This window comes from Mesoplodon densirostris, chromosome 12 (genome assembly GCF_025265405.1).
Source record: "Mesoplodon densirostris isolate mMesDen1 chromosome 12, mMesDen1 primary haplotype, whole genome shotgun sequence".
NCBI lineage: Eukaryota > Metazoa > Chordata > Mammalia > Artiodactyla > Ziphiidae > Mesoplodon > Mesoplodon densirostris.
The window spans coordinates 17,544,752-17,569,644 of NC_082672.1; the positions used below are offsets into that span (position 1 = coordinate 17,544,752).

The window sequence follows — 24,893 nt, forward strand, 5'->3', positions numbered from 1 at the left end:
ACATAGAGAAGCCAGTCATGACTCTTCAGTTGGTGAAAGCACAGAGACAGGAGGGTGGAGGGCAACAGGAATTCTGGAGGGAAGCTGAGGTCAGAGCACAGGGCCAGAGGGATGAGGTGGTAACACAGAGGATTAACACAAGACCCTCCTCCATCGCCAAATGCTGGCTGGTTCTCTGTTTCATTTTCCACTACAGAGGAGACCAGCTTGTCAAGGTAGCAGAGACACTGGCCAGTCTGCACCACAACAGCCCAGCATTTAACAGCAAGGAGAAGAGAACACCTCTTAAGGCAACAAGGCACCCAGTGTTACTGCTCCAAGGCCAGGCAGACACACACCTTGAGCTTGAGTGAGTCTGTGTCATAGGGGCTGGGCGTGAAGTCAGTGTGCACCCTGGCGCGCCCACAGAATGGGCCCCGGTACGGGGGCTCCTCGTCATCACCGTCTTCCGACTTAACACTCTCCCTGTTGCTGGTCGAGGAATCGGTGGTGCTCACTGTTTGACCACCTGTACAGGAAAACAGGCAGAACATGGGTCAATACAGATTTCCTGCACAGCAAAGCTGAAGGCACTGAAGGGGGCTTCCCCTGGTGGCGCAGTGGTTAAGAATCCGCCTGCCAATGCAAGGGAGACGGGTTCGAGCCCTGGTCTGTGAAGATGCCACATGCTGCGGAGCAACTAAGCCTGTGAGCCACAACTACTGAGCCTGAGCTCTAGAGCCCACGAGCCACAACTACTGAGCCCGCGTGCCACAACTACTGAAGCCCGAGTGCCTAGAGCCCATGCTCCACAACAAGAGAAGCCACCACAGTGAGAAGCCCGTGCACTGCAACGAAGAGTAGCCCCCGCTTCCCGCAACTAGAGAAAGCCCACGTGCAGCAACCAAGACCCAACACAGCCCAAAATAAATAAATAAATTTATTAAAAAAAAAAAAGAAGGCATTGAAGGCATCACAGACTAGGAAGGTAAGGGCCAGAGGAGGGAAGTCACGAGACACAGCCAAATGTCAGGACCAGAGCAGAGTCCAGGGGAGAATCTGAGTTTTCTGACTGTTCTCCCTAATCAAGCCCCTAATCAGACAGGGGCCTCCATCAAGTTATCTTTATGACCAGGGAATCTAGGTGACACTGAGACTCCCTGATAGAGGACACCACCCTTAACATTCATAACCTCTCATTTGTCAGGCATACTATTTTTACCCCATTTTACAGATGAGGAAACTTAAAGAGGTCAAGTAACTTGCTCAAGGCCAAATGCTTTTAAAGTAGTGAGTTTAAACTTGGTCTCTTCCCCCATAGCATTCGGCAGACACCACCATTGGACTGGGAGTGGTTGCACAGCATTTGTTTCAGGGACATCTGTCATTCTCTTCTCCTCTTATTATTTTTTTTCCTGTTTCTTAGTTGATTATTTTATTGCCCTGATAATGTTTTAATCAACATTTTGTATTCATAAAAGTTATGAAGACATTAGCTTTCTTTGTCAAGCCAGAAGAGAATTATTGGCACTTCCCACTACCCGAAATGCATCAGGGAAAAATAACATTACATTATTGTGTTGAATTCTGCATAAAATGTTTCTGATTAAGGACTGGAGACTGAAGAGAAGCATCTGTCTTCTCTTTTATTAAACCCCCACTAAAATGCTAACAAAGGAATTGGATTCACTGTGACAGGGAAAATGGCAGGGGGCAATGCACAGATGAGAGATTTTTACCAAAATCTATAAGACAAAAAAGGGGTCAGAGGATTGCTAATTGCTACTGTAGGTGGAGGATGCTCCCAGAGGTCAGGAGAGCAACGTGTGCATGGCAGAGCCCTGGTCCTCTCCTCTCAATCTGCTGCTCGTCTTCCTGAGCCCTTCCCCTTGACCTACTCCCCGCTCCAGTCTCCAGATCTTCTGCTGGCGTGCCTTCCCTCTCTCCTCCAACCAAAATCATTACCCTCAACTTTGTGGCACTGCTAGACATCAACTACTAAACAAATAGGACTCTAGGGCCAGCTATTTTGCAGGTCTGTCTCTGTAACAGCACCTTAAGGGTAAAAACTTGGTCTAATTTATCTTTAAATTGCCTGAACCTGACACTCAGTAAAAGTCTGATTTTGACTCCAAGGAAATCATCTACGGTTGCAAACTAGACCTACTCATTGAGCTTTGACCGCTCAGAGAACTCCGCAGACTCTCCACAGAACCTCCGGCTTTGAGCTTGGGCTTGTCCATGTGTTCGCTGTCAGGCTGAGAGGATGGAGGAGAGCCCGGCATTCCATCAAGGCCTGAATCCTGAAATGGGTTTTGACAAAATTATGTTTCACCAGAGTGGATGGGTGTCCTTTTGTAATTCACAGCAGTTTAGCCCTCAACGACATCAGTCAAATCCATCTTTATACCCAAGTCTGATGCTTTACCCAAAATGTATCTTCCTTTTTAATCTAAATCCCTGCTTCATTTTAAAGTTGTGGTTCATGTATCTATTAATTAAACACTCAAAAAGTATTTTTCATGCTCAAATAGATATTTTTGAAAAGAATCTATCTACCTTGTAGACAAAACATTTCGTTAAAGGCTTAGAGACTCTTCGTATACTCCCTAGTTCAGTAATAATGCTGGACTTCAAATGTAGATCAGATACAACCCACTAGTAATGTAGTATCCAGAAGTATCATCAGAGAATACTTAATCTATTTGAAGGGAAACATTTACACACACACACACACACACACACACACACCCCACGCACACACACACACACACAAAGCCCAGATTCTTATATTTCTGTTTACATAAATTACTAAAATTGGCTAATAAAATACCAACTTAGGACCCAGATATACAGTTGACCCTTGAACAACACAGGGGTTAGGGGCGCCGACCCGCTTTGCAGTTGGCCCTCCTTATCTGCAGTTCTGCATCTGTGGATTCAGACAACCACAGATCATGTAGTTCTGTAGCATTTACTATGGAAAAAATCCACCTGTGAGTGGACCTATGCAGTTCAAAACCTGTGTTGTTCAAGGGTCAGCTGTACAGCAAACATACCATTTTTCTGTCTATAATCCAATTTCCCTAAGTCACCCTACGATTTTAGCTTCTTTCACTTCTTCTTCTGTTGTTAATAAACAGCTGGGAAGTCCCTTTTAGATCAGAATGCTGATAGTAGTGACTCAGCAGTACTCCTCACTTTTGGAGTGGACAGCCCCGCATCTGCACATGTACCTATAGCACGCTCATTTGATTTGAGGTGCTAATAGATAAGACAGTATCACACTTTAAAAAGTCTGCAGTCAGAACGGTTTACTGGCCCAAAGAGAACGCTTTCTGGCATATTACACAGCCACGTGAACACAAAAACATCTAAGGGAAACCTGTTATTTGCATAGTGCCGAATCATCAGAAGGGCTTTGATGAGATTCTGCAGGGCCCTGCAAACATTTAAGGACAATAGAAAGGGCAGCTTTTGATCCAAAACACACTTCTGCTTTACATTTAAGGAAAGCGAGCAAACAACCGCAACAACTACAAACAGAGGTGCATCATTACGAGGTTACTGAAGCTGCAAAGGATGAATTCCTGAGGTTTTCATTCCTCTTTTCTGAATCATAAAATAAGCCACCTTTCCAATAAAAATCTTTTTTAAATGCTTCTGGAAAAAACCTCCCAGTCTGAAAAACAGCAATACGAGATACACATCTCTGATACTGTATGTTCACAAATGCTTTTTAAAAATTATTAATTTATTCATCACATATTTATTGATTACAAGAAGAGGTATTATTTCAGAGGCTGGGCATATAGCAGGAACACAGCAGATAAAAATCCTTACTGAAACAGTCGGTGTCTTTGCTAAAAAGTTTTTTTTTAAAGCCTTACAATGTTAATTTCCTCTCTCTAAAAAGCATTATAATGATTCCTTCTTTTTTTTGATTATGTGAAACGACCGCTTTAAAAAAAAACAGAACTAAAACTACAAGGCATCTATATAGTAGTAAAATTATAGAAAAATGCTCAAAATGACATGAAAGTTCTATGCTCATGATCCACGAAGCAGAAGACCCTTAGGAATGTAAGTTTACAAGAGCTTTTCGTAGATGTTTCAATTTGGGGGAAAAGCCAACTAAATAAAGTGCTTTAATTCGTGGCACTGCTTTCACTGGCATAATGTCTGTCTCACTCAAGCGTGCACAGCTTGCTTCATGGCTGGGCAGAAATACTGAATCACCATCACTCCCACACCCATAGGGACAAGAAACGAAAAGATTAAGGAAAATATTTGTGGAGAAGAGATACTGGAGGCAGCCAGACTTCCCCTGCAGGTTTAACCGGCCACAGTTTCTCAACCTGAGCACTCTCAGCATTCTGCATTGTTCATTCTTTGTTTTCATGGACTGTCCTGCGCATCATAAGATGCATCCCTGACCTCTATCCTCTAGATGCCGGTAGCACCCAATACCACCCCACTCTAACCCACTGCCACTATTAAAAATGTCCCTAGCCAATGCCCCTGGAGTTGGTGAGGGAGCAAAATCAACCCCCCCCCCCCAATACCCCACGAGAACCACTGTAATAAGCTAAAGATGTGCAGGCTTTGTTTGAAGCGCAGTGCGGGAGGCTGGCTAGCTGGTGCTCAGAGTGATTCAAACGGGGATGCTTGGTTTTTAGCTCACCATGTCCACCAGAGGGCAGCAGCTGAGCAAAAATGCTTGCTTTCCCTGCTGTTCTATTTGGTAGATAAAGCAGCATTACCTACATATTTCAAGTAGACAAACAGCTCACAAACGGAGACTTCAACAGACTACAGAATGCATACCATAAAGGTGCCAGAGGAGAGCGTTTTGAAAATCTAATGGTCAAAATTATCTCAGGCCCAGCTCTCCAAGTGTCTTTATTCCCTCCACCCATAAAAATAAGGTTATGTTCCTAGAGATGAACTTATAGAATTGGGGAAGGGAGTGGTGTCAATTCTGTGATGTCTTAAAGTCTGCAGATAGGGCTGGTTAGTGAACACACCCCCGCAGAAACACGATTACTGTGTAAGGAAGCCAGGAAGCACTTTCTGACTTTACTTCTCAGACTTGCTACGCACTCCTAAGAACAACTTATGCTACATTTATTTGAAAAGTCGGCTGTCTAAGAAAACTTGAGTGTCTTTTTAAGGTTCGATTCTGGTGATGTCCAATTTGGAGCAAGGAATATTTTAGAAAATAAAATCCTTCCTTTGTGTTCTAATTTTTAGTGCTTATTGCATTAAAGAATAATCATTTCTTTACATGTCTGTCTTTTTCTCTCATCTGTACATAGAAGTCAGGGCCTGCTTTGTATTCCCAGCACCAAACCTGGTGCTTGGGCGACCCTAAGTGCTTAATAAATATTTGCTGAATCCAATGTTTGTCTACATAAACCAAGCATGGTCCTGGAGCCTAGTTAATGGGTGTGAATATATTTAGCACCATTTAAAATCTCAGACCAGCAATCCTCAGCTTTTCTTGTTGTTGGGAAGAACCAAGGGGGCTTTTTGCTCGGCTGTCACATACCTGCTCAGAGACAGAGCTGCTGTATTTTTTAGACATTCTCTTCCTCATTGTCTCTTTCACTGATTTCACCTTTTTTCCAAGAGAGATTCGGGAGGCGGTAGGTGATTTGATTACTTCTTTATACACAAAATCTCCTTCTTTACCCTGTAAGACAAAATGTTATAAGTACCTTAATCACAGAAAATGAAGCCCACAAACAGGTTTTATTATTCAAACCATGAATGTCCTACCTCAGCAAAACATTGGCATGCTCCAGGATCTCCACATTTTTCTTGTGTTAACTCAGTGCTATGTTATTTATCTTTTCGATTAAAAATTAAAAGCTATTGACTAAATGGTTTTTGCTTATTTGTTTGTTTAAAGTGGGATGTGAGTCACTTTGTTTTATTTAAACTTAGTATATTCTTCTCCTGGTACATGTTTCCCCACCATTTTAAATACCCAAGGAGACTGTAAAGAATGATTTAGATGAACCAACGTTCACTTAATCCCAGCAGCGGGGAAGAAGAAAAGGATAATACTATTGAATCACCCAAGAAAGTGGTAAGAACAAAATGGCAAATCTCAATCATTAGAAGTCCAGCATCTGGGGACTTCCCTGGTGGTGCAGTGGTTAAGAATCCACCTGCCAACGCAGGGGACACAGGTTCGATCCCTGGTCTGGGAAGATCTCACATGCTGGGGAGCAACTAAACCCATGAGCCATAACTACTGAGCCTGCGCTCTAGAGCCCATGAGCCACAACTACTAAGCCCGCGTGCCACAACTACTGAAGCCCATGCACCCTAGAGCCTGCAAGCCATAACTACTGAGTCCATGCACCACAACTACTGAAGCCTGCATGCACTCTAGGGCCTGCATGCCTCAACTATGGAGCCCGTGTGCTGCAGCTACTGAAGCCCGTGTGCCTAGAGTCCATGCTCCGCAACAAGAGAAGGCACCACAATGAGAAGCCCACCCACTGCAATGAAGAGTAGCCCCGCTCGCCGCAACTAGAGAAAGCCCACGTGCAGCAATGAAGACCCAGTGCAGCCAAAAAAAAAAAAAAAGTCCAGCATCCAATCAGATTTATATCATTGTAGCACTTCGTGTGGCCAACACCTAAGACTGTGTAAATTTTCTTTTCTGAACAAGTTAGATTGTGGTCTCCTTTCATTCTATTTTGCATTTAAAAAAAATTCCCCTGAGGGGGGAAAAATCATACTTTTTATTTTTTAAAAGATTGACTACATAAAATTATTGGTTTATAAATCAATAACATTTGATATCCAAATAAAATAGTTTTATTCTTCCAGGAAATTCTCAAACACTTCAAAAAATCATAGATGGGTGCTTTTGCTAACACATGACCATAACAACTATAAAGCACAGAATCCTAATTTCACAGTTGCATGACCAAAGGCACAAGGGGAAAATAAAACTGTATGGAAAACTCACCTACGTCTCTGGGACCTCAGAAAGTAAACATTAGGGAGAACCTGTACACTGTAAAGGTGGCCTGTCCCCGGACTGTGATCCAGTGGCAGGTCTGAGGAGGCGGTCACCTTGGCCCTGAGGAGTCTGGCTTGCTTTGGCCCCAAGGGGACTGGGTTCATTTCAGGATACCCCAGATCAGAAAGACCTACACTTGGTGTAGGGCTATGCACTTGGCCCATGATAAGCCTGGTTTTCAGAAATGCTGTCACATACTCTTGGAACCCAAATCACAGGGCTCCATGCTGTGGCACTACCTATGTGTAACAGTCACGTGCACTTGCAACTAGTATGAGCAAAAAGCACATGTGCACCAATGACTAAGACCATCTAAACTCATCTGGACGTGTGACTTGAAGAAACCTGGAAACCAGGGCATTAAAGAAATGATGCTACTGCAAAGAGAGAGATGGAGGCCACAGGTGGTCATCATTCAGTCCATGTGGGACTGTGAACAGTCTTTAAGATGGGGAAATAGAACTTCTCTCCAAATGCGATTTAGGATCCCGAGGAAAAGGTCACCCAGTACCGATTCTCAAAGATACGAAATGTGAAACTATGTCAACCACATCACTTGAATCCAAATCGTTTGCTTCCCCTCTGATGTATACTCACCAATGGGTCAGAATTATTACTGCCAATGTGCAGAGAACGATTTGTCAAGTCAAATCCTCCAAAACTGCAGGTTCTCTGTGGAAAGGAGAGGGCAGAGCAGCAACAATCCAGTTATGCTAAGATCGCCCAGCAGTGCGCCAACCCAACACACGTCCCCTTTGTAGGATGTCACTGAACCACAAACGTGTTACAGGATGAGAGTAAGAGACGAGAAATGATGAAGAAAACAATACATGACTCATGTTATAAGGAGACGCCACTCATTTTGCCCTTCCACAGGCCACTGGAACTGTGCCTACACCAGAGGTTCAGAATCCCCCTCACAGGCAAAAACCAACTGGTTAAAAAAAAAAAGATACACCAACCAAAAAACCATACATGTGCTAAGTGCTCTAAGATTCCCTGTCTCTTAGCAACAAAATTTCCCTTCCAGACCCCTTAATATCGGACGCATACAGTAGTGATAATGAGGGAACATGTATTAGGGAACCCATGTGCTCAGAGTGGTCTTGGAAACCCAGATGTGAAGTCCTATAGCCCTGCCACTGACAGCAGGCTTTTCTGAGGGACTCTTGTTTTGTTTAGTTTTAAATCGCTGAGATGGAGGGAAAAAGGTTATGTTTATAGTAGAGTCCAATCAGGCCAAGAGGATTAGTCACTCACTGCTTCCCTGACCTAGCCAAAAATGCTGATAACTCTCCCATCTAACTGCCCAACTTAATTACTTATGACCCTTTCCTCAGAGTGTATGAAATAAAGACACCACATTTGCCCAGAAAGAAAAAGATGGATTCCGTGACTGTCTCTGACCACACTACTTTAATTTCAAGAGGAAAAACACTAATAGAATGAAAACTTCACTGTCCTTTCGGTTGGTTTCAAACTTTATGGAACTGCTTATGTTTCAGCGCTTTTACATTTCCAGAACTTGGTTTGAATTCTCTGTTGTTTTTCTAGCAAAAGCTACTCAAGCACCACCTCCCCCCGCCAACCCCCAAATCTTTAAGAAAAAGGAGAAATTCAAAGCACATTAATTTTTGTTATCACAGATTATCTTCTTAAGCAATTGGTAATAAAATGTGAATCACAGATTTGGGTGCCAATAGTTTGTGTTACCTGTTTCTCAGAGAACTCTAGTTAACAGCTATTAAAAGGAAGAAATGAACAGAAAAGCACAACATATACTATAAACATTGCTTTTTAAAAATAAATACACCTTAGATACATATTAACTGAACTGAGAAAGTAGAAACATCCAGGAAGAAAAGTGCCTAGGTTTTTGGAATCACACAGATAGGGACCCAAATCCTGATTCTACCACTTAACTTGCTGTGTGACCACAGGTAGAGTACTGAACTCTCTGAGCTTTGGTTTCTTCATTAGTAAAATACTATCTATAGCCTATATTTTAGACTTCTAGCACACTGCCTGGCACAAAGCAGACACTCTAGGAATGTTGGTTTCTTCCATTACGTTTCATTAGGGCCACAATGAGAATTTGGTATCTTGTCCTGACAATTGTTATACTGAAGTTTAGGCTTAGTCAACATTCTAAATATGCAAATGAAGAACTGAAGCTTAGTTCTGGGCCTTATAATTCTGGGAGCTTCAAATGTAAAACCAGAGCAATCTCAGGAATGGGCCAAAAAGTGAAAGATGGCAGGTGTAGCAGAAGGAAAGGCCAGGAGATACAGAAGTGTTATATTTCAGGATAACCAACATTCAGGATATCACACAGCTGTTTTTCTCCTTCAGCAAAGCTGTTGCTGTTTTAAATAATCAACCACAGACATAACTTTCAATGGACATTATTCTCATTTTATATAAAAATATCAATGGACAATCTGATTTCCCTTACAGCCAACTTAACTGGGCCTATATCTACTCTATAAAAAGAGAAAGACCTCTGTAAACAAAAACACTCACCAAATCCCCTAATCTGCAAGCAATGGTATGACCATCTCTCAAGGCTAACTTTTAACTTTAACTTTCCCTTTCCAGCTTATGGTGCAAAATAAGTTTTCTCATTTTTGCAAAGGCAGTCATTTTATTCTAGTTCCTCTCCTGTGACTCAGGGCTCCACAGACACAGTATGGCGTCCAGATGCCTCATCATTTTACGGCTTTTGTACTTCCCTGCTTTGAATTCCAACACCGACTGCAGCACTGGAGCCCAGCATGTTATTTCTGATGCATATGAAATAACTGACAAAGAATTTATGTGGAAACTACAACTGCAATAAATTAGAAGCTCATTTATGTCTTCATATGACTGCTGCATGCATTGTCTCCTAAAATAAGTTTAGAGGAAAGAGAGGACTGGTTTTCTTAACTACCAACTAAAACCTCTCCCAGTGACATGCTAAGATAGTTGGAACTGATTCTTCTTTATCAATGGAAGATGAACAAAGTATAACCGTCAGCACCACTTGAACTAATCTCCAACCTTTTCTGTAATATCAGGTAGTTCTTGAAGCAGCACTCTTTCAACAGAGAAAACAAGAGAGAATAGTAAAAGAATGTAAACCAATCTTTGGTGGTCTACGTGAATAAAGCTTAAATGAGGTTTTTCAAGTTCAAACATCTCCTGTACAGATAATTACAAGAACATTTTAGATAGATGCTTGTGGATGAGAAGAGCCAGTCAATGGAATGGTCATGCAGCTGAAAACACGTTTTGGGGGGGTTTGGATTTTTTTTTTTTAATGGACAAAATTCCAAAATGTCATGCATGTCTGTTCCCCCAAACAAAAATTGAATGACCAAATAAAAAGCAAGACAAGTGACCGTTTCCAGTGAGTACAAAGCATTGTCATTTCCCTGAGGTTTCATCAAGCAAATATGGCATTTTCTGAAAGACAAAAAGATCAAGGTTGAAGAGTAAAGGAAACTATACTTTCGAATAAAATGAAAGAGATATATGACAAGAAGAAAGGAAAACAATTTTTAAGTAAACCAAGTCATTATTTTAATCCCTTAAAAAAAACCAAAACAACAAAAAAACCCTGTTGTTTAACTGTTGTTAAAACACTTATATTCTGGGACCTCCCTGGTGGTCCAGTGGTTAACACACCGAGCTTCCACTGCAGGGGGTACAGGTTCGATCCCTCTTCGGGGAACTAAGATCCCACAGGCTGCACAGTGCGGCCAAAAGAAAAAGAACTTACATTCCCCTATGTTCTCTGAATAATGAGAAAATTAAAATTTGTTTTCTTGATTGTACAATTCTACTTACAAGAAACAGTATGTACATATTTCTGATTTAGCACTGAACACGTATTTCAGCAAGTATTCAAACTGTCCAGTACTGCCTCAAGTTCATAGTACTTTAAAAATACCCAGCCTCGGGCCTCCCTGGTGGCGCAAGTGGTTGAGAGTCCGCCTGTCGATGCAGGGGATACGGGTTCGTGCCCCGGTCTGGGAGGATCCCATATGCCGCGGAGCGGCTGGGCCCGTGAGCCATGGCCGCTGAGCCTGCGCGTCCGGAGCCTGCGCGTCCGGAGCCTGTGCTCCGCAACGGGGGAGGCCACAACAGTGAGAGGCCCGCATACCGCAAAAAAAAAAAAAAAAAATACCCAGCCTCAGGCTGGTACTGGGGATAGAGGTTACAGAGTGCCACTTTTACAGGGGGTGGAATTGGTACGTGAAAACAAGCTTGTCCAAATGTCCATACTCAGACGTCAATGAAGAATTAATCACTGGCTCACAATGTGCACACAAGGGCCCACAATGGCACAAATCTTAGAAATATAACTTCTAGAGAGAAGGTCCTGGTGAAGTTATATCATTAACCTGGCAATAAATAATATAAGGGATACATGAGCAACTCAAGGCACTCAATCGGAAAAATTCTCAGTATTGCATGATTTAAACCCATGGGGCTGAGTCATCAATTCACAGAGAAGAGGTGGATCTGTTCTATCAAGGTCACGTCCAAAGGTTCAGAGGCAGATGAACTAGGCAGAACACCTCTGAAGGTAAAAAACAAATCATACCAAGACTAAGTAGCCACAAGTATTTCCCCAAAGATCTGTGGGTCAAAACTGAAGGAGTGACAACCAGAAATAATAACAAAGAACTGTTATTTTACAACAAAAACAAAACCAACCGAGACTGTTGCCACGACAAAGAGCCAGAGGAAAAGCTGTTAACTGATAACACTAAAAGTGTTGCAAGATTTATAAGAATGTGAAAAAAGTGGAGATCGAGCAAGGAAGTCAACACATGGGAATATCTGGAAAACCTAAGGGCTGGTACGGACCTAAGCATCCTTTAAGGATGGCATTGACCCCAAAAGCAGAACTTGATTGAATGAATTTAAATTACAGCAACCGTCTGGGGAAGAACATGTTACAAATGTGAAGGAACTCTGGGAGAAGCCATCATGGGAGTTGGCAATACAGTCTACTCCTTCAGACCTAGAAAAGGGGACAGGCCAGCAGACCCAAGTGGATTAAGCAGGGCGCCAGGGTCCAGGAAGCACACAGTTCCTCCGCACCCCGTGCCATTTTATATGGGCTCTTGTGCAAACTAAAAGTTGGGTGGGAATTTCAGGGGGAGAATCCCTATGTTCTCCAGTTCAATATAAGTCTTGCCCTGAAAATAAATATTACTAGGTCTCTAATAATTCAGTAATAAAATTGAAGACCATTTCATTATGTGAAAGTAAGTACTTTATTCCTTGCTATGTACAGAATAATCTATGGGGCAGTGGAGGACATTTCCAAATGTTGATCCTTTTGTTTAAAAAGATAAGCACATCAAATATACTTAAGTAAAACAAAAGAGCTGTAATTTTTCTTTCCTTTTAGATTTGAGAACTTTCCATCTGCCCCTAGTAATAAAAGAAAGTATCTTACAGTGTTTTTCAAATCACCAAATTGGCGACGATGATGGTGGCAATCTACCGTGAGCTAGTTCCTACTGTTTTAACTCACTGAGAGAAGAAACGTCTCTTTTAAGGGCAAAACCTCCTTCTGTTTTGAATCAGCTTCCTTGAGGCCAAGGGACATGATGGCTGCGACTCAAGACAGCCACTTCTAGAAGGAGGCCAGACCCCACCCCTGTACTCTGAGAGTCCTTCTCTGGATCAGCTTCAATGTTTAGTTTTAAATTAAAACTCAAACAGCTTCAACTGGCAAGAGGACAAATGGGAAAGAGGGAGAAGCCCTTCCTCAAGGAACGCGGGGGTAGGAATGGAGGTGATGGAGGGACAGACCATGAGAAGAGCGGGGAGGACGCCAGGCCGCACGCAAGAAAGGCCATAATGCTTGACTGCACGTCACAGAAATGACAAGGCCGTCCCCATGACCGTCTTTGTGACTCACGGACTTCTGGTGGATTCTCAAGAGAACCCTTTTGGTACAGCGGTCCACCGTGGCGGCCCACTTCCTCCTGGCCTCCTCCTCCTCCAGCAAGCACCGCCTCAGGTCCTGCTTCTCGGCCTTGCTCAGGGTCCTGTCTGAGGCAGGACGCACTAGCTGGGTCAGGTTCAGGTGGCTGTACAGGCTGCGCTCCACCACGTACGTGACATTGAACTCGCTGACGGAGGGGTGCCCGCGCACCCTCCTGCCGGGGCCGCCACAGACCCCGCCCCCTTTGGGCTTCTGCCGGAGCAGCTGCAGGTCGCAGGTGGTGCTGTTGATGCCTTTTCTAGAGGGACGCTGGCAGAGGAAAGCTCTAGAACATGAATAATTAGTATCCGTTTTCTTCAAGCGGATCTGCTTCCGGACGCTCTGAACCTCCTCCAGGGACACTAGGAGGTGGTGCCGGCGGCGGTGGCTGTCATAGAAGCAAACACCATCGGTACTTACCCCGTGGCTCAGGGACCCGAGAGCCTTCTTCATCTCCCCCTCGGTGAGGGAGCGGGACACCTTCTGGGCCTTGTCGTCTTCTGGGTAGGAGAAGAACGTCCCCATCTTCTTGGGGGGCTTGATCAGGCCCCGGCTCTCTCCTTTGCTGAAGGTTTTGACCAACTTCCGGCCGGCACCCCAGGTGTCCAGGCTGCTGGATGATGGAGAAGTGGTGAGAGAGTCTGAATCATCTTCTGGAGGTTTCTCAGGAGAGGCATCAAAGAAAAATGGCTTCTTGTGCACTCCAGAGTACAGGGCAGACCTCTCATCCGGGACCGGGGAATTCTCAAACACCTGTTCCTCCCCGCCTGGAGGGAATCAACACAGACACAGTCACGGGCTCCTGTCAACAAACCTTTGCGTTCTCGCACAGATTTGTCTTTAGACCCCCAACCCTGTAAAAAAATAAGCTAAACCATGCAGCGACCACAGTGATGCCCCTCCCCACAATCACTTACCCTCCATAAACCCAGCTCCTGCTTAAATAAATGCATATAAAAGAAAATAAACTGAGCAAATAATGGTTTCACAGGCTTAATGTTAACGGTTTCAGATGCGATTTCTCCTCCTCCTCTCAATATCTTTGTAGACCAAACACCTTAACAGACCTATTAAAAATGGCATTTGGGGCTTCCCTGGTGGCGCAGTGGTTGAGAGTCCGCCTGCCGATGCAGGGGACACGGGTTTGTGCCCCGGTCCGGGAAGATCCCACATGCCGTGGGGCGGCTGGGCCCGTGAGCCATGGCTGCTGAGCCTACATGTCCAGAGCCTATGCTCCACAATGGGAAAGGCCACAACAGTGAGAGGCCCGCGTACTGCAAAAAAAAAAAAAAGGCATTTGGACACTCTAAGCCCATCCATAACACAATATTCCTTAGCATTTAACGATAATTATCCTTCCCAGTTTGCAAGTGCCATCCTCAGACGCTAGGAATCAGAATTGTTCTCCCTCCTGAAAGGCTCTCCTGTTGAGTCTGGTTGGCTTTTTATAGTCAGGGTGTGATGGATGCCATGTGGCTGACAGTGACTTTTTTATTGATACATATGCCATTTAAGTAATTAAGTCACCAAGGGAGAAGTTTGGGTGAGGAAACGCCATAAAGGGTCGTAGATTGCAAATGCAACTGACAAATGGTCCCTACTTGATAAGCCAAACACAAAAAGTTGCGGAACTGGGTGATCCAAGACAGACATTCCCATCCACGCAGGCCCTGCTACAAAGCAGCAAGGGCATTTAAGGGCCTGGACACGCAAGCAGCCCCATGGAGTGTTCCATTTCTTCTCAAGGATTCCAGCTCTTCAAGCCATCACTGGAGCCAGGTATCCAGCCAAAACTTCCAGAGCCCAGTGGAAAGGTTTGGACTTGCTGGCAGGAAAACTGAGTTCTTTTCTGCATGTGTTATGTGAACATCTGTGAGAAAAGAAGTAGGTCAAACTCTGGGTGTAGTGATCCTAACTGGCTGTGTCCCTTTAATTATAAGGAAACTTTTGAGCACTGCAGCTTTCTGCCAGCTGAATTGTGAAGAGGAAAAAGCACCAAGTTCCTTGGAACAGAGGGATGGCACTAAATACCCTACCTGGGATGAGGGTCTCAGTGTGTGGTTAAATGTCAAAGATAAAGGGAGAGGATGGCTCGCTCCAGAGGGGGAAAAGACGAGCGACTGGTAGCAGGCCTTTAAAATTCCAGAAGTTTCTTAGTTTTCCAACTGATGGGAATTACAGTTACAAATATAAAAAGGACTGCTGCTATTAAATACAACCCAAGGTTGACTTTGATATCAAGGAGATGGTGGTGGGGAGGGAGATTCAAAATTATACCTGGTCCAAAGTTCTCCATCATCTGCAGCACAGATATATTCACTCAAGAATTATTCACGGATCTTTCAAGGGAGTTTAAAAGCAGGGTCTGTGGTTCTGATGAATACTGGCCAGACCAGAAGCAGTGTGCACACATCGTGAATGTCTCCTGCTCCTTCTCAGGACACCTAATATGGACTGGAGACCAAGGGTCCTTACGTTACTGGAGGTAAAAATGGCAACCTCTTCCAGATACAGTCCACCCTCCACTTCCAGGGATGAAGTGATGGGGCTGAGAGGCATAGCCTGGTGGCAGGAGCAGCCCAACAGAGGACTTTTCTCTAAAAGTAGTCCAGTCACAGATCATGACTTCATATTTAGCCCAGGTGTCCACAGAGGTGTGCAAAGGCCCTTATTTATGCAGAGTCTTAAGGGGCCTTGGGGAAGTTAAGGACCTGTCACTCAGCAGTGGTCTGGAAATTTTCTGGATTCTATATTTGGCGTTGTCATCAGAGATTCCAATACTTCCGTGTCACATTTGAGTTTGGGACCAGCTGGTTCACACATGCCCGTGATGTATGTAGCTCTACTTCCTGGTTCTGGCACGTCGGCATCTGGTAAGGAGTTTGGAGGGCAACATGGCAAATGCTTCCAAAGAGGCCACCTTAGCCTGTGCTGAGGGGCAGTCCTCATGTGGTACAGGTTCTTCTGCCTGTGCCTGACCCAAGGCCTGAAATCCCAGCCCGGACTGGATTCCTTGGGTTTAGAGCATTACTTCTCCCATTCACCTCTGACTTGAAAGTACAAGTATCAAGTCAAAAGTACGACAATCAAGATGTGCTCATTCCATCGTCATTTGGCGTGTGATTGGCTTCTTGCTCAGCTGAGATCAGAATACGGAAGGAAAGGTGATTCTGACAAGAGGAAGGAGTCAGGAGACAGGATGGCTTAATGCCAAGGACACAGATTTATGCCCTAGATTCCAGCCCTGGCTCTGCTACTCACCATCTCCATGACTGTGGGCAATTATTTCATCTCTCTGAGTCTGTTTCCTCACCTGTAATAATGCCTACCTATTTTATTTTATTTTATTTTATTTATTTTTTTGGCCGTGCCATGAGGCTTGTGGGATCTTAGTTCCCCGACCGGGTATTGAACTCAAGCCACAGCAGTGAAAGCACCAAGTCCTCATCACTGGACAGTCAGGGAATTCCCACTGCTTACCTATTTTATTAGTATCTATTATAAGGTTATTGAGAGGATAAAATTAAATGACAAGAGATATGTGAAGGTACTTCATAAGCTGAAAAGCACTGTACAAACGCTAATGATTCATTAGCAGGTTACAGATGAACTGGAGAAATGAGGGGAGAGAGTGGGTGGGTATCAGCTTTAGGTAGAAGACACAGAAATGGCTGGATGAAGGGTGCTGCCCTGGCCTACAAGTTCATATTGTCTAAGGTCATGCATGCCCCAGACAAGGACTCGCAACTCAAGTTACAAGGGTAAGACTGGGTGATGGATTGTAACTCTCCTGGCTTTTCCAAGACTCCAGAGCTGGGGGGTGAGAGATTGGGTGGGAACAGAGTACAGACCCAGGACGTAGAGGAGTCAGGCTGCTCAGATGTTAACTCCGGGTCTCCGGCCAGCTGGCTCGGTGACCATGAGTAAATTACTTCCCCTCTTTGTGTCTGTCGGAGTTTTCCTTATTTGTGAAATGAGGGTAGTATTAGTGCCTGCCTCTGGTGGCTATTCTGAAGATGACATACTAACAGGAACATAAAACCTAAAGTGTTTAGGAAAGTGGCTGGCACACAGAAGCCTCTCCATAAATGCTCATTATTATTCAGACAACTTAGTATTGGCACAGGCATGAGGGAAGTCAAAAGGATCAACTCTTTGAAGGCTCAGGGGCAGGAGGAGGGGTTATTGGGAGTACGAATCTCTCCAGCTTTGCAAAGCAGGTGCCAAGGTGGCCTCTCTGTACCAGCATCAGTTCTGTTGCTACTGAGGAACCGCAGAACGTTCTACCATGCAAGGGATGGAGGCGTTCTCATCTAGCACGGTGTTGGGTGTGGCCTGCAGTGGATGACCTCAGCTGCACACACACCTGGGGCCTCTCCTGGTGACAACAGCAAGCCTGGTCAATAGCACCCCAGCTCCCCAGACACCAGACGTGTCACTGGGGATTCAAACTCACTAAATCCATCTTCCGTCTATGACACCTAATTCATAACAAGATGAATCAAAAGTTCAGAGCTAGAAGTCCGTATAGCTATTACTTTTTACCCTACAGCTACCTCTTTTGGTGTATTTCCCCCTTTTTTCAACTGTGTCTCTCAGAGACAGTTGAATTGATTTATTCTGACATAAATATACAAATGAGAATATTTCTGCATTTTTATGAGTGTTATTCTAGTGGAAAGGCTGCCCCAACACATATCACTCTCACATAGGAAGGGGCTCCTGGGTGGTAGGCCCAGGACCAGGTACTTCTCCCATTTATCTCACTTATGGACAAGACCCACCAATGTATGCATGATATATGAGATTCAATGTTGGCAAGCATGCATGAGGTTTGTTTTAAAAATGCAACGCTCCCAAGGTTGAAGGATGGCTCCTCCATATGGTTCTGCTTAATATTACCAAGCGACACTGTGTGTGATTTCAGTAAGAGCTGCCACGGGGAGAGGCAGTCAGGCTATATTCTGTCCTGTGAAATCATGACAGACAGGCAGGTATTAAAACAGCCAAATGTAAATCAGCATTGCACCCGGAATTACCACACAAAAGACACCCAGATGAAACCCTGGAACTAAACACAACTCTAAGTTTACGAAACTGGCCATGAAGCAGATAGAGTCTCTCTCCCTCTGTCTCTCCCTCTGTGTCTCTGTCTCTCTCCTCTTTTCTTTTCCCTTTTTATCTCCACTTTCCCACAGTTACCCCCTCACCTTCAGTATTCCTCCAGGGGATTTAAACGGATAATTACATCAAACAAAAATTTTAAGAACAGCAGTAGTAACAACAAGAAACTCTCATCTATTTAAATAAAGGGGAATTCAGTTCCCTCCAAGGTTTGATTTATGTACAACAAAAAAAGCCTCTATAATGATATATTTTAAACCTACATGTTAAAATTTTGAACTTCCTCGCAATGTAGATGTGACATTTTAACAAGTAATGTGCTTAAAAAAATTTTTTTTTCTTTCCAGTATTTCCTTCAATTCACTAATTGTTTTCCAAACAGGAAATCTTACTCTTTTATTGTAACTTTTTGGAAGAATTTTACAAGATGCTGCAAACGCACTTTACTAACAATAAGAAAGATGAACACGGTTGAGATTCAAACTGTCATAATTGCACTTCAAAGGTTAACTATTCATTGCAATAAATCCAAGCTCATGCCCCTTTCGACATTATTGCTTCCTCTGACAAGTGGCTTAGCCAGGGATCCAGCTCTTAAGGATCCACGTAGAATGCGAGGTCCTTAAAGCCTCATTGGAACTGAGACTTGAGACTGTTTACAGGAAGAACAAATCATCCCTCAGAGATCTGAAAGGACATTAAGTGCCTCGTTTGTTAGATGTTTGAGATGGAGGTATATTAAATTTGGACTAAATTCACAGGGTTAGAACCACCATCCTTTTGGGAACAGAGGCTTATGCTCAGAAGGTGATATAAAATAAAGTTTATATAAGATGGTATATGGTCAAAATGAAAGCCGTACCACATCTTGAGAAGATTTCATTGTCATACACCAGCCATTTCCCATCTTTGTAATGTTTAAATAACTAAGCCCCTGGAATGCTGGACGCCAGGATCCTTCATTCCAGAAGGTACTGAGCATTGCCCTGCTCACCTGCAGACCCGAATTCTCCCTCCGCCAGCCTCAGCCAGAACTCAACTCATTTTCTACTTTCATATTTTCTACTGATAGACGGACCCCAAATGCTTTACTTTGGAATAAGCAGGGTGGAGTTTGCTTTTTTACCTTCAGTGCTGGGCTTTTTCATTTCTTCCACCCTGATTAGTTTCTTTCTCACTCTGCGAGTGGAGTTCACCAGCTTGTGTAACCTCTTAAACTTCACCGACTCTTCAGTCTCATCATCCGACTGTTCTCTTGACTGGCAAAGAAACAAAGGAAAAGTTAATCAGATAATTGCCCGGTGCAGCTCCACCTCACTGCCAGTCTGAACTCTGGCAGTTCTGCCGCTGAACTTGGGGCACCAACAAAGCTGCACAACAGGTTCTTGGAGCAACACGTATCATCATCTTAAGGTCTAATTTGGTGGAGAATTAGGACCGGGGCACCACAACACACACCGATGCCCTGGCCCGGCATGTGGTGCATTTGTCTCAATGAATTCCGGGTCTCTTTTAGAGAACTCAGGCAGGATGCTCTCCTAGGCTGGCCCTGTAATTCCAGTTCCACTGCTGTGGTTTGGGCCAGGCTCTCTGTCTGGCCCATCAGGACTCGCTGTTTAACGTGGTCATCGACTACTTCTCCAAACCCAAATTCTGTTGACTTGTTCCAGTCCTCCCCGAAAATCAAAAACAGCAGGGCAGGAAAACGGAAGAGATGCAGAAAGCCATCTTCGGTCCCATTTGTGAGGACCGTCTGCCACATCCCAGCCATCCCTCCTTCGGCCTCTCCCAGCTCCTTCCGAGAGCTCACAAGGCGAGCATGGGGACAGGCCCTGCATTCCTCCATGAGGGACAAGGGAAAAAGCTGACCTTTTCAGCCATACAGTCCTGTCCATATTCCCCAGCATCCCATTTCGTTCTGCAGTGATTCAAGTATGCTCAGTCCAGCTGTTTCCCCTCAAGTATCAAACATTACAGAGAGAGAGAGAGAAAAAAAAAAGTCTCTCTGCAGCAGTGACCCAAGCGAAAAACAATCCTTTCCTTGTGAACAAAATGCGGGTCTCGTTTCCAAGTTAGCTTCAACATACAACATGCAGCTTCCTCTGCTTTATCTGTTCAAAATGTGAAACAGAGTCTCCAACTCAGTGGATGTGCTGCCTGGGCCTGGCGAGCAGGTATCCCCGGGAGCGCAGAGCCCGGCGGAAGTGCGCAGCCTCCGCAGAGCCCAGGCCGCTCGGAGCGGCTCCAGTTCACCCCACGCATCCTGCCAACAGCCTTCTCTCCATCTCCTCCAACCTAGTTCACTGACAGAGTCCGGAGAGAAATGCCTCCAACCAAAAACAAACCACATCTCCGAACACGAGCCTAATAAGGAGAACTCCCCCCTCCAAGAAACGCTCTCGTTAATCCCAATTTTATAGAAACTAAATAGGTAAGCAAGAGTTAGCAGAGAACAGGTCAAGAGGAAATGAGGTAGGGATTATATTAATTACTTAGGCAGAAAAAAACAGTGCCTGCTGTTGAGTCCACAAGTGTGTCTGTAGCACTCTGGCCCTACGTAAGGGAGATATGGCCCATATCATGGCCTCTGTCCTCGCCCTGGAGTCCCCAGCACTGGAGCCATGGCACTTTCTCATTGCAAAATTATAAGCAAACCATTAACTCGCTAAAGAATAATTATTATAACCCATGAATGGCCAGTCATCGGGACAGGGGTATGTCTCAGGCTTCCCTTCTGTGAAGTATGTCAATGTCCAATTTCTTTAAAGGTCCTAGGTAAAATATTGCATACATATTTCAGAATTAAGGTTAACTGCTGGTTACCCGGTAATGAAGAGCAGAAATCGACGCCCAGATAATAGGGGAAGGAGGATACATTGCATGCCGGTAATCAGGCTTAAGGCATTTGGTCTAAAACTTAAAATGTAACAAATTAAAATAATAAGTACAGCTTCTACTACATAATGGCAATTGTCTGATTTGACTTTTTCTTGGATGAATTGTTGGTTTGCGATGGAATGGTCAGAGTGGTCAACCAGAGGAATGAGAACTTGGTTAGCCCTCATTCTGGGTAATCAGCACCTGAACAAAACCACAGTGCATGGAATTACACATAAACACTGAAAAACATTCTGCCTTCTTGATGTATCTCAAAAGTCAAGTACTTCTAATAGAAGAGTCAACACTTGATTACAGAAAGCTTCTGTACCTACAAATCTAGACCATCTATAACCCTCACGTTAAAAAATTCTGAAGTCAAGTGAAAATGAAATAAGCACAGATTGTCCATAAATAAGTTTCAGGAAGCTGCATCACAGGATGAAGATCACTCATACCTAGCCTGGGGGTTGCTAGTGGTGGTGTGCATGGGGGCTGGGGGGAAGTAAAAAGAGAAATGGGACCTGGAAAGGAGTCATACAAAAATCTTGAGTCCACGAAGACACAAATCACTTGTAGGAAACAGACTACCAGAAGGAGCTTTTCAGGGAGAAATCAAGACAGTTAAACTAGGACAACAGATTTAAAGGCAATGAGCTCCCCTACCCTACCCCATGCCCCACCAGTCCTACCTTCCTCTGGCCAAGATTCACTGGGGCGAAAAAGAACATATTCCAGGTACTTATTTAATTGCTTTCGCATGTTCCATCTATCTTTGAGGAACAAGAACTCTTTAGAACTTTGAATTAGTGTTATTTTTCTTTTTCTTTAAAAAAACTAAAAGTCTGGAGGTGTTTGCCACGGACAAATCACAAATCATAGCAACCAATAACTTTCTTTGCATTAGCATGTTTCTGAACACTAAATGAGATAGATGCAGCACAATTTATATGAAGAGACATGTAGGATAAAACCAAAGTCATTCGATATATATATATATATATATATATATATATATATATATATATATCTTATTATTATCATTTTAAAAATAGAAAATCTCCTCTTAAGTGAGCCCAGAAGTCACTGAAGGTAGTTGAACAGTGTATCCCAAGGATGCTTTTTATTGAGAGAGGTGTTGACTTCTCACTTCCTTCTGAGTCCAGAGGAAAAAGAGTTGTGAAATATTTGCCTTTAAAAAATTCTCTCCAGCTGTTTCAACATAAAGACTCTGTAAACGGCATGCAGTTTTCTTTTAAACTAGGGAGTAAAGCTTAAATTCCTCATTTTACGTGTCTCCTTTTAAATAAGCATGTGCCACTTCCCAAATGCTGAAGAAAAGACTTGTCTTTTTATTCAGAAAATACACCCCCCCAGAGATATATGTGTGAGATGGGGGTGTGAGAATTTTTTAAAATTAAGAAACAGATATGGGTATATAAAGGAAACCCCCACACCTAGAGGAACTTTGTAGAAGATGAAGGAAATCTGCAATGTATATAAAATGAATGATTGATTCCAAGAAATAGACTCAAGAGTTATTGTAAAACAGGTTTTAAATAAACTACAGTGAAAAAAATAACAGTGTATGTTTATATACATTCAAACACGGAGATGGTATCTCTTCCCCTCCCTGTCCTAGCCCAGGTCAGAGTGCTAAGATAAACTTTAGTTTGACCAGCTTCTAAATTAGAAGGTGAAAACTCAATCATCTGTATAAAACCCCCCACCTCCAAACCTGTAGTAGAAAAGGCAACTGATTTACCCCACCAAAGGATGTGGATTTACAATACTGTAAATAGAAACATTTAATTTCCAGCCTCTCGATTGCATATTTTTCCACCAGAAAGCCCATATGGCTCAACTTTTAATTACTTTGGCTAATGCTATATGTAGTAATTCTGTGGTGAATGCTTAAGTGTTTCATTTCTGGTTTCCATGGCAACATTACATCAGATTGCAGACAGCTGGCTCCACAGTTTTAAACCATAACAAATTGACCAAGCCAAGGCACAAAACTATAGCTGCTTTAAAGAGAGAGTACACAATTCGCCTGCCAGGCTGCTGAATGAGGAGGAGCCTATGGGGCCCTTTTGGCTTGTGAGGGAGGGTGGAGCCTCCCTCCTTCTCGGCTTCTTTTGGAACATGTGCGTCCTTGACACATCTGCAATGTTCTAATGGGAAAGACATGGAGCCAGCGTGGAGAACTTTTTATAACACAGCTACGTTAAGGATAATCAGAAAAAAAGGAACACAATTAATAGCATCTGTAGATACAAAAATGTGTGTGCTGGATGGAGCAAAGTAAAAGCATCCCCTTACGGTTCAACTGAAGCCTGTCACTGCAGGTCGGTAACAGATGCTTCACTCGCCCCTGACCTTGTAACAAACAGTTCTTGCAAATCATGATGTGCCAGAACAAATGCTTTCCAAAAGCTGCGTGGCACAGTCGTGCAGGCACAGGAGTAACGTGCTGTAATAAAGATTAAACTGAACTTGCAGGGAGCAGCTAGAACCCTTTTGGGGACCGCTGGAGACCTTGCTGAGCACAGGATTACAGCTGTGCCTTTTGCATAAACACACTTAGGCACGGGAACACTATATTTATGCACTTCTGAAAAGTATTCTGAAATTGGCGAGATATTTGCCTGTGAAATTCACACGATGTCGATGGCATTAACCTTCAAGTTAAAAGAAGGAAACCAATCCCAATCATAGGTTTATGAAAAGCCGTGTGTGCAAAGCTGCCCGAAACCAAGTCTTCCGCACGAGAAGCCTCCACAAGTGGCAACTAAGCTACCAACCCCACGTACACCCAACCCCTCGCGTGCCCGCTTTATTCTCAAAATAATATTCACTCCTCTCCTCCAAAAGCTATGCCTTAGTATCGGGTGAGCAAGCTAGGAAAGAATGCTCTGGGTTATAAGGTAGCGAAGTAAACAAGGGAAGGATGAATCTAGAGGAATTTGAATAGGAACGACGGAAGCATCATAGCCGGGAACAATTAGAAAGCTTTTCCCTGAAGCGACGGAAAGCACATTTCCCCCTTCACGTGAAGCGTGTCCAGCGAACTTACCGGCTTCGGCATTGAGCAGGCCTCAGGGGTGATCCTGAGCTCGTCCGGGACCCCCGCCCCCTCCCCACTCCGAGCGCGTCTTCACTCCTGCTTGCCACCTCTGTAATCTCAAAGTGATGGTGAGGCACTCCTCGAACATACTCCTTGGGAGTTACATGATCGGGCAGGCTCTGCCGGCACAGCTTACAATCCGAAGGAGAAGAAAGTGAAGACACTGGTTTCAATTAGCTGCCTGCTGCCTGCTGCCTGATCCCCCAGTTCCTCGCTAACTGCATAACTTGTAAGAAAGGCAGAAGTCATCAGCTCTAAGCAAATCTCCTATTCACCACAAGGAAAAAAGGGAGTGTTGTACGTGGCAAACAATCCCTGTTTTCACTGACGAAGGCTCCCTGACCTCCCGCTGGCCTCCAGTTCCTTAATTACTGTCTATGGAATTCCAGAGAAAGAAAAAAAGAACGCGAGAATCTCAGCAAATCCGGGACAAGGACTCACCCTCACGAGTGACTGAACTGAAAAACGATCTTTTTTGCAGATAGTCTTCCCAACACCCCCTGAAGGGAGTCGTCGCAATTGAAAATAGACACCTTCCTAGGGCTATTTCTGAAATTCCTGAATTAAAACTTATGATTGTGGTTTTCTCCTAAAGCTGTCACTTTCTGTCTCTCTCCGGCTTCGTTTTTTTTTCTTTTCTATTTTAACCACTAGAGTAAATGTAGGTCCCCTTCACTGATGCTTCTAAAACTGTCTTAACCAAATTGTTTCAATGATCACTTCAGAGCAGCTGAGTTCTCTTGGATTCTAAAATG

At 43.9% G+C, this 24,893-nt stretch overlaps 1 protein-coding gene across 6 annotated transcripts in view; it reads right to left on the bottom strand.

The window, feature by feature from the left end:
* Nucleotides 1-24,893, bottom strand: part of SASH1 (SAM and SH3 domain containing 1) — a 266,274-nt gene that overhangs the window by 18,210 nt on the left and 223,171 nt on the right. For 3 of the 6 annotated variants that reach the window (XM_060114659.1, XM_060114657.1, XM_060114656.1), the window contains exons 9-14: nt 19,261-19,393; nt 12,945-13,777; nt 7,619-7,693; nt 5,531-5,674; nt 2,147-2,282; nt 339-508 (exon numbers count right to left, since the gene is read on the bottom strand). In XM_060114659.1, the coding sequence (XP_059970642.1) occupies nt 339-508; nt 2,147-2,282; nt 5,531-5,674; nt 7,619-7,693; nt 12,945-13,777; nt 19,261-19,393 (1,491 nt within the window). Of the gene's footprint in view, nt 1-338; nt 509-2,146; nt 2,283-5,530; nt 5,675-7,618; nt 7,694-12,944; nt 13,778-19,260; nt 19,394-24,087; nt 24,499-24,893 lie in introns of those variants that run through there. The other 3 variants (XM_060114662.1, XM_060114661.1, XM_060114660.1) reach the window with 3 other exon arrangements.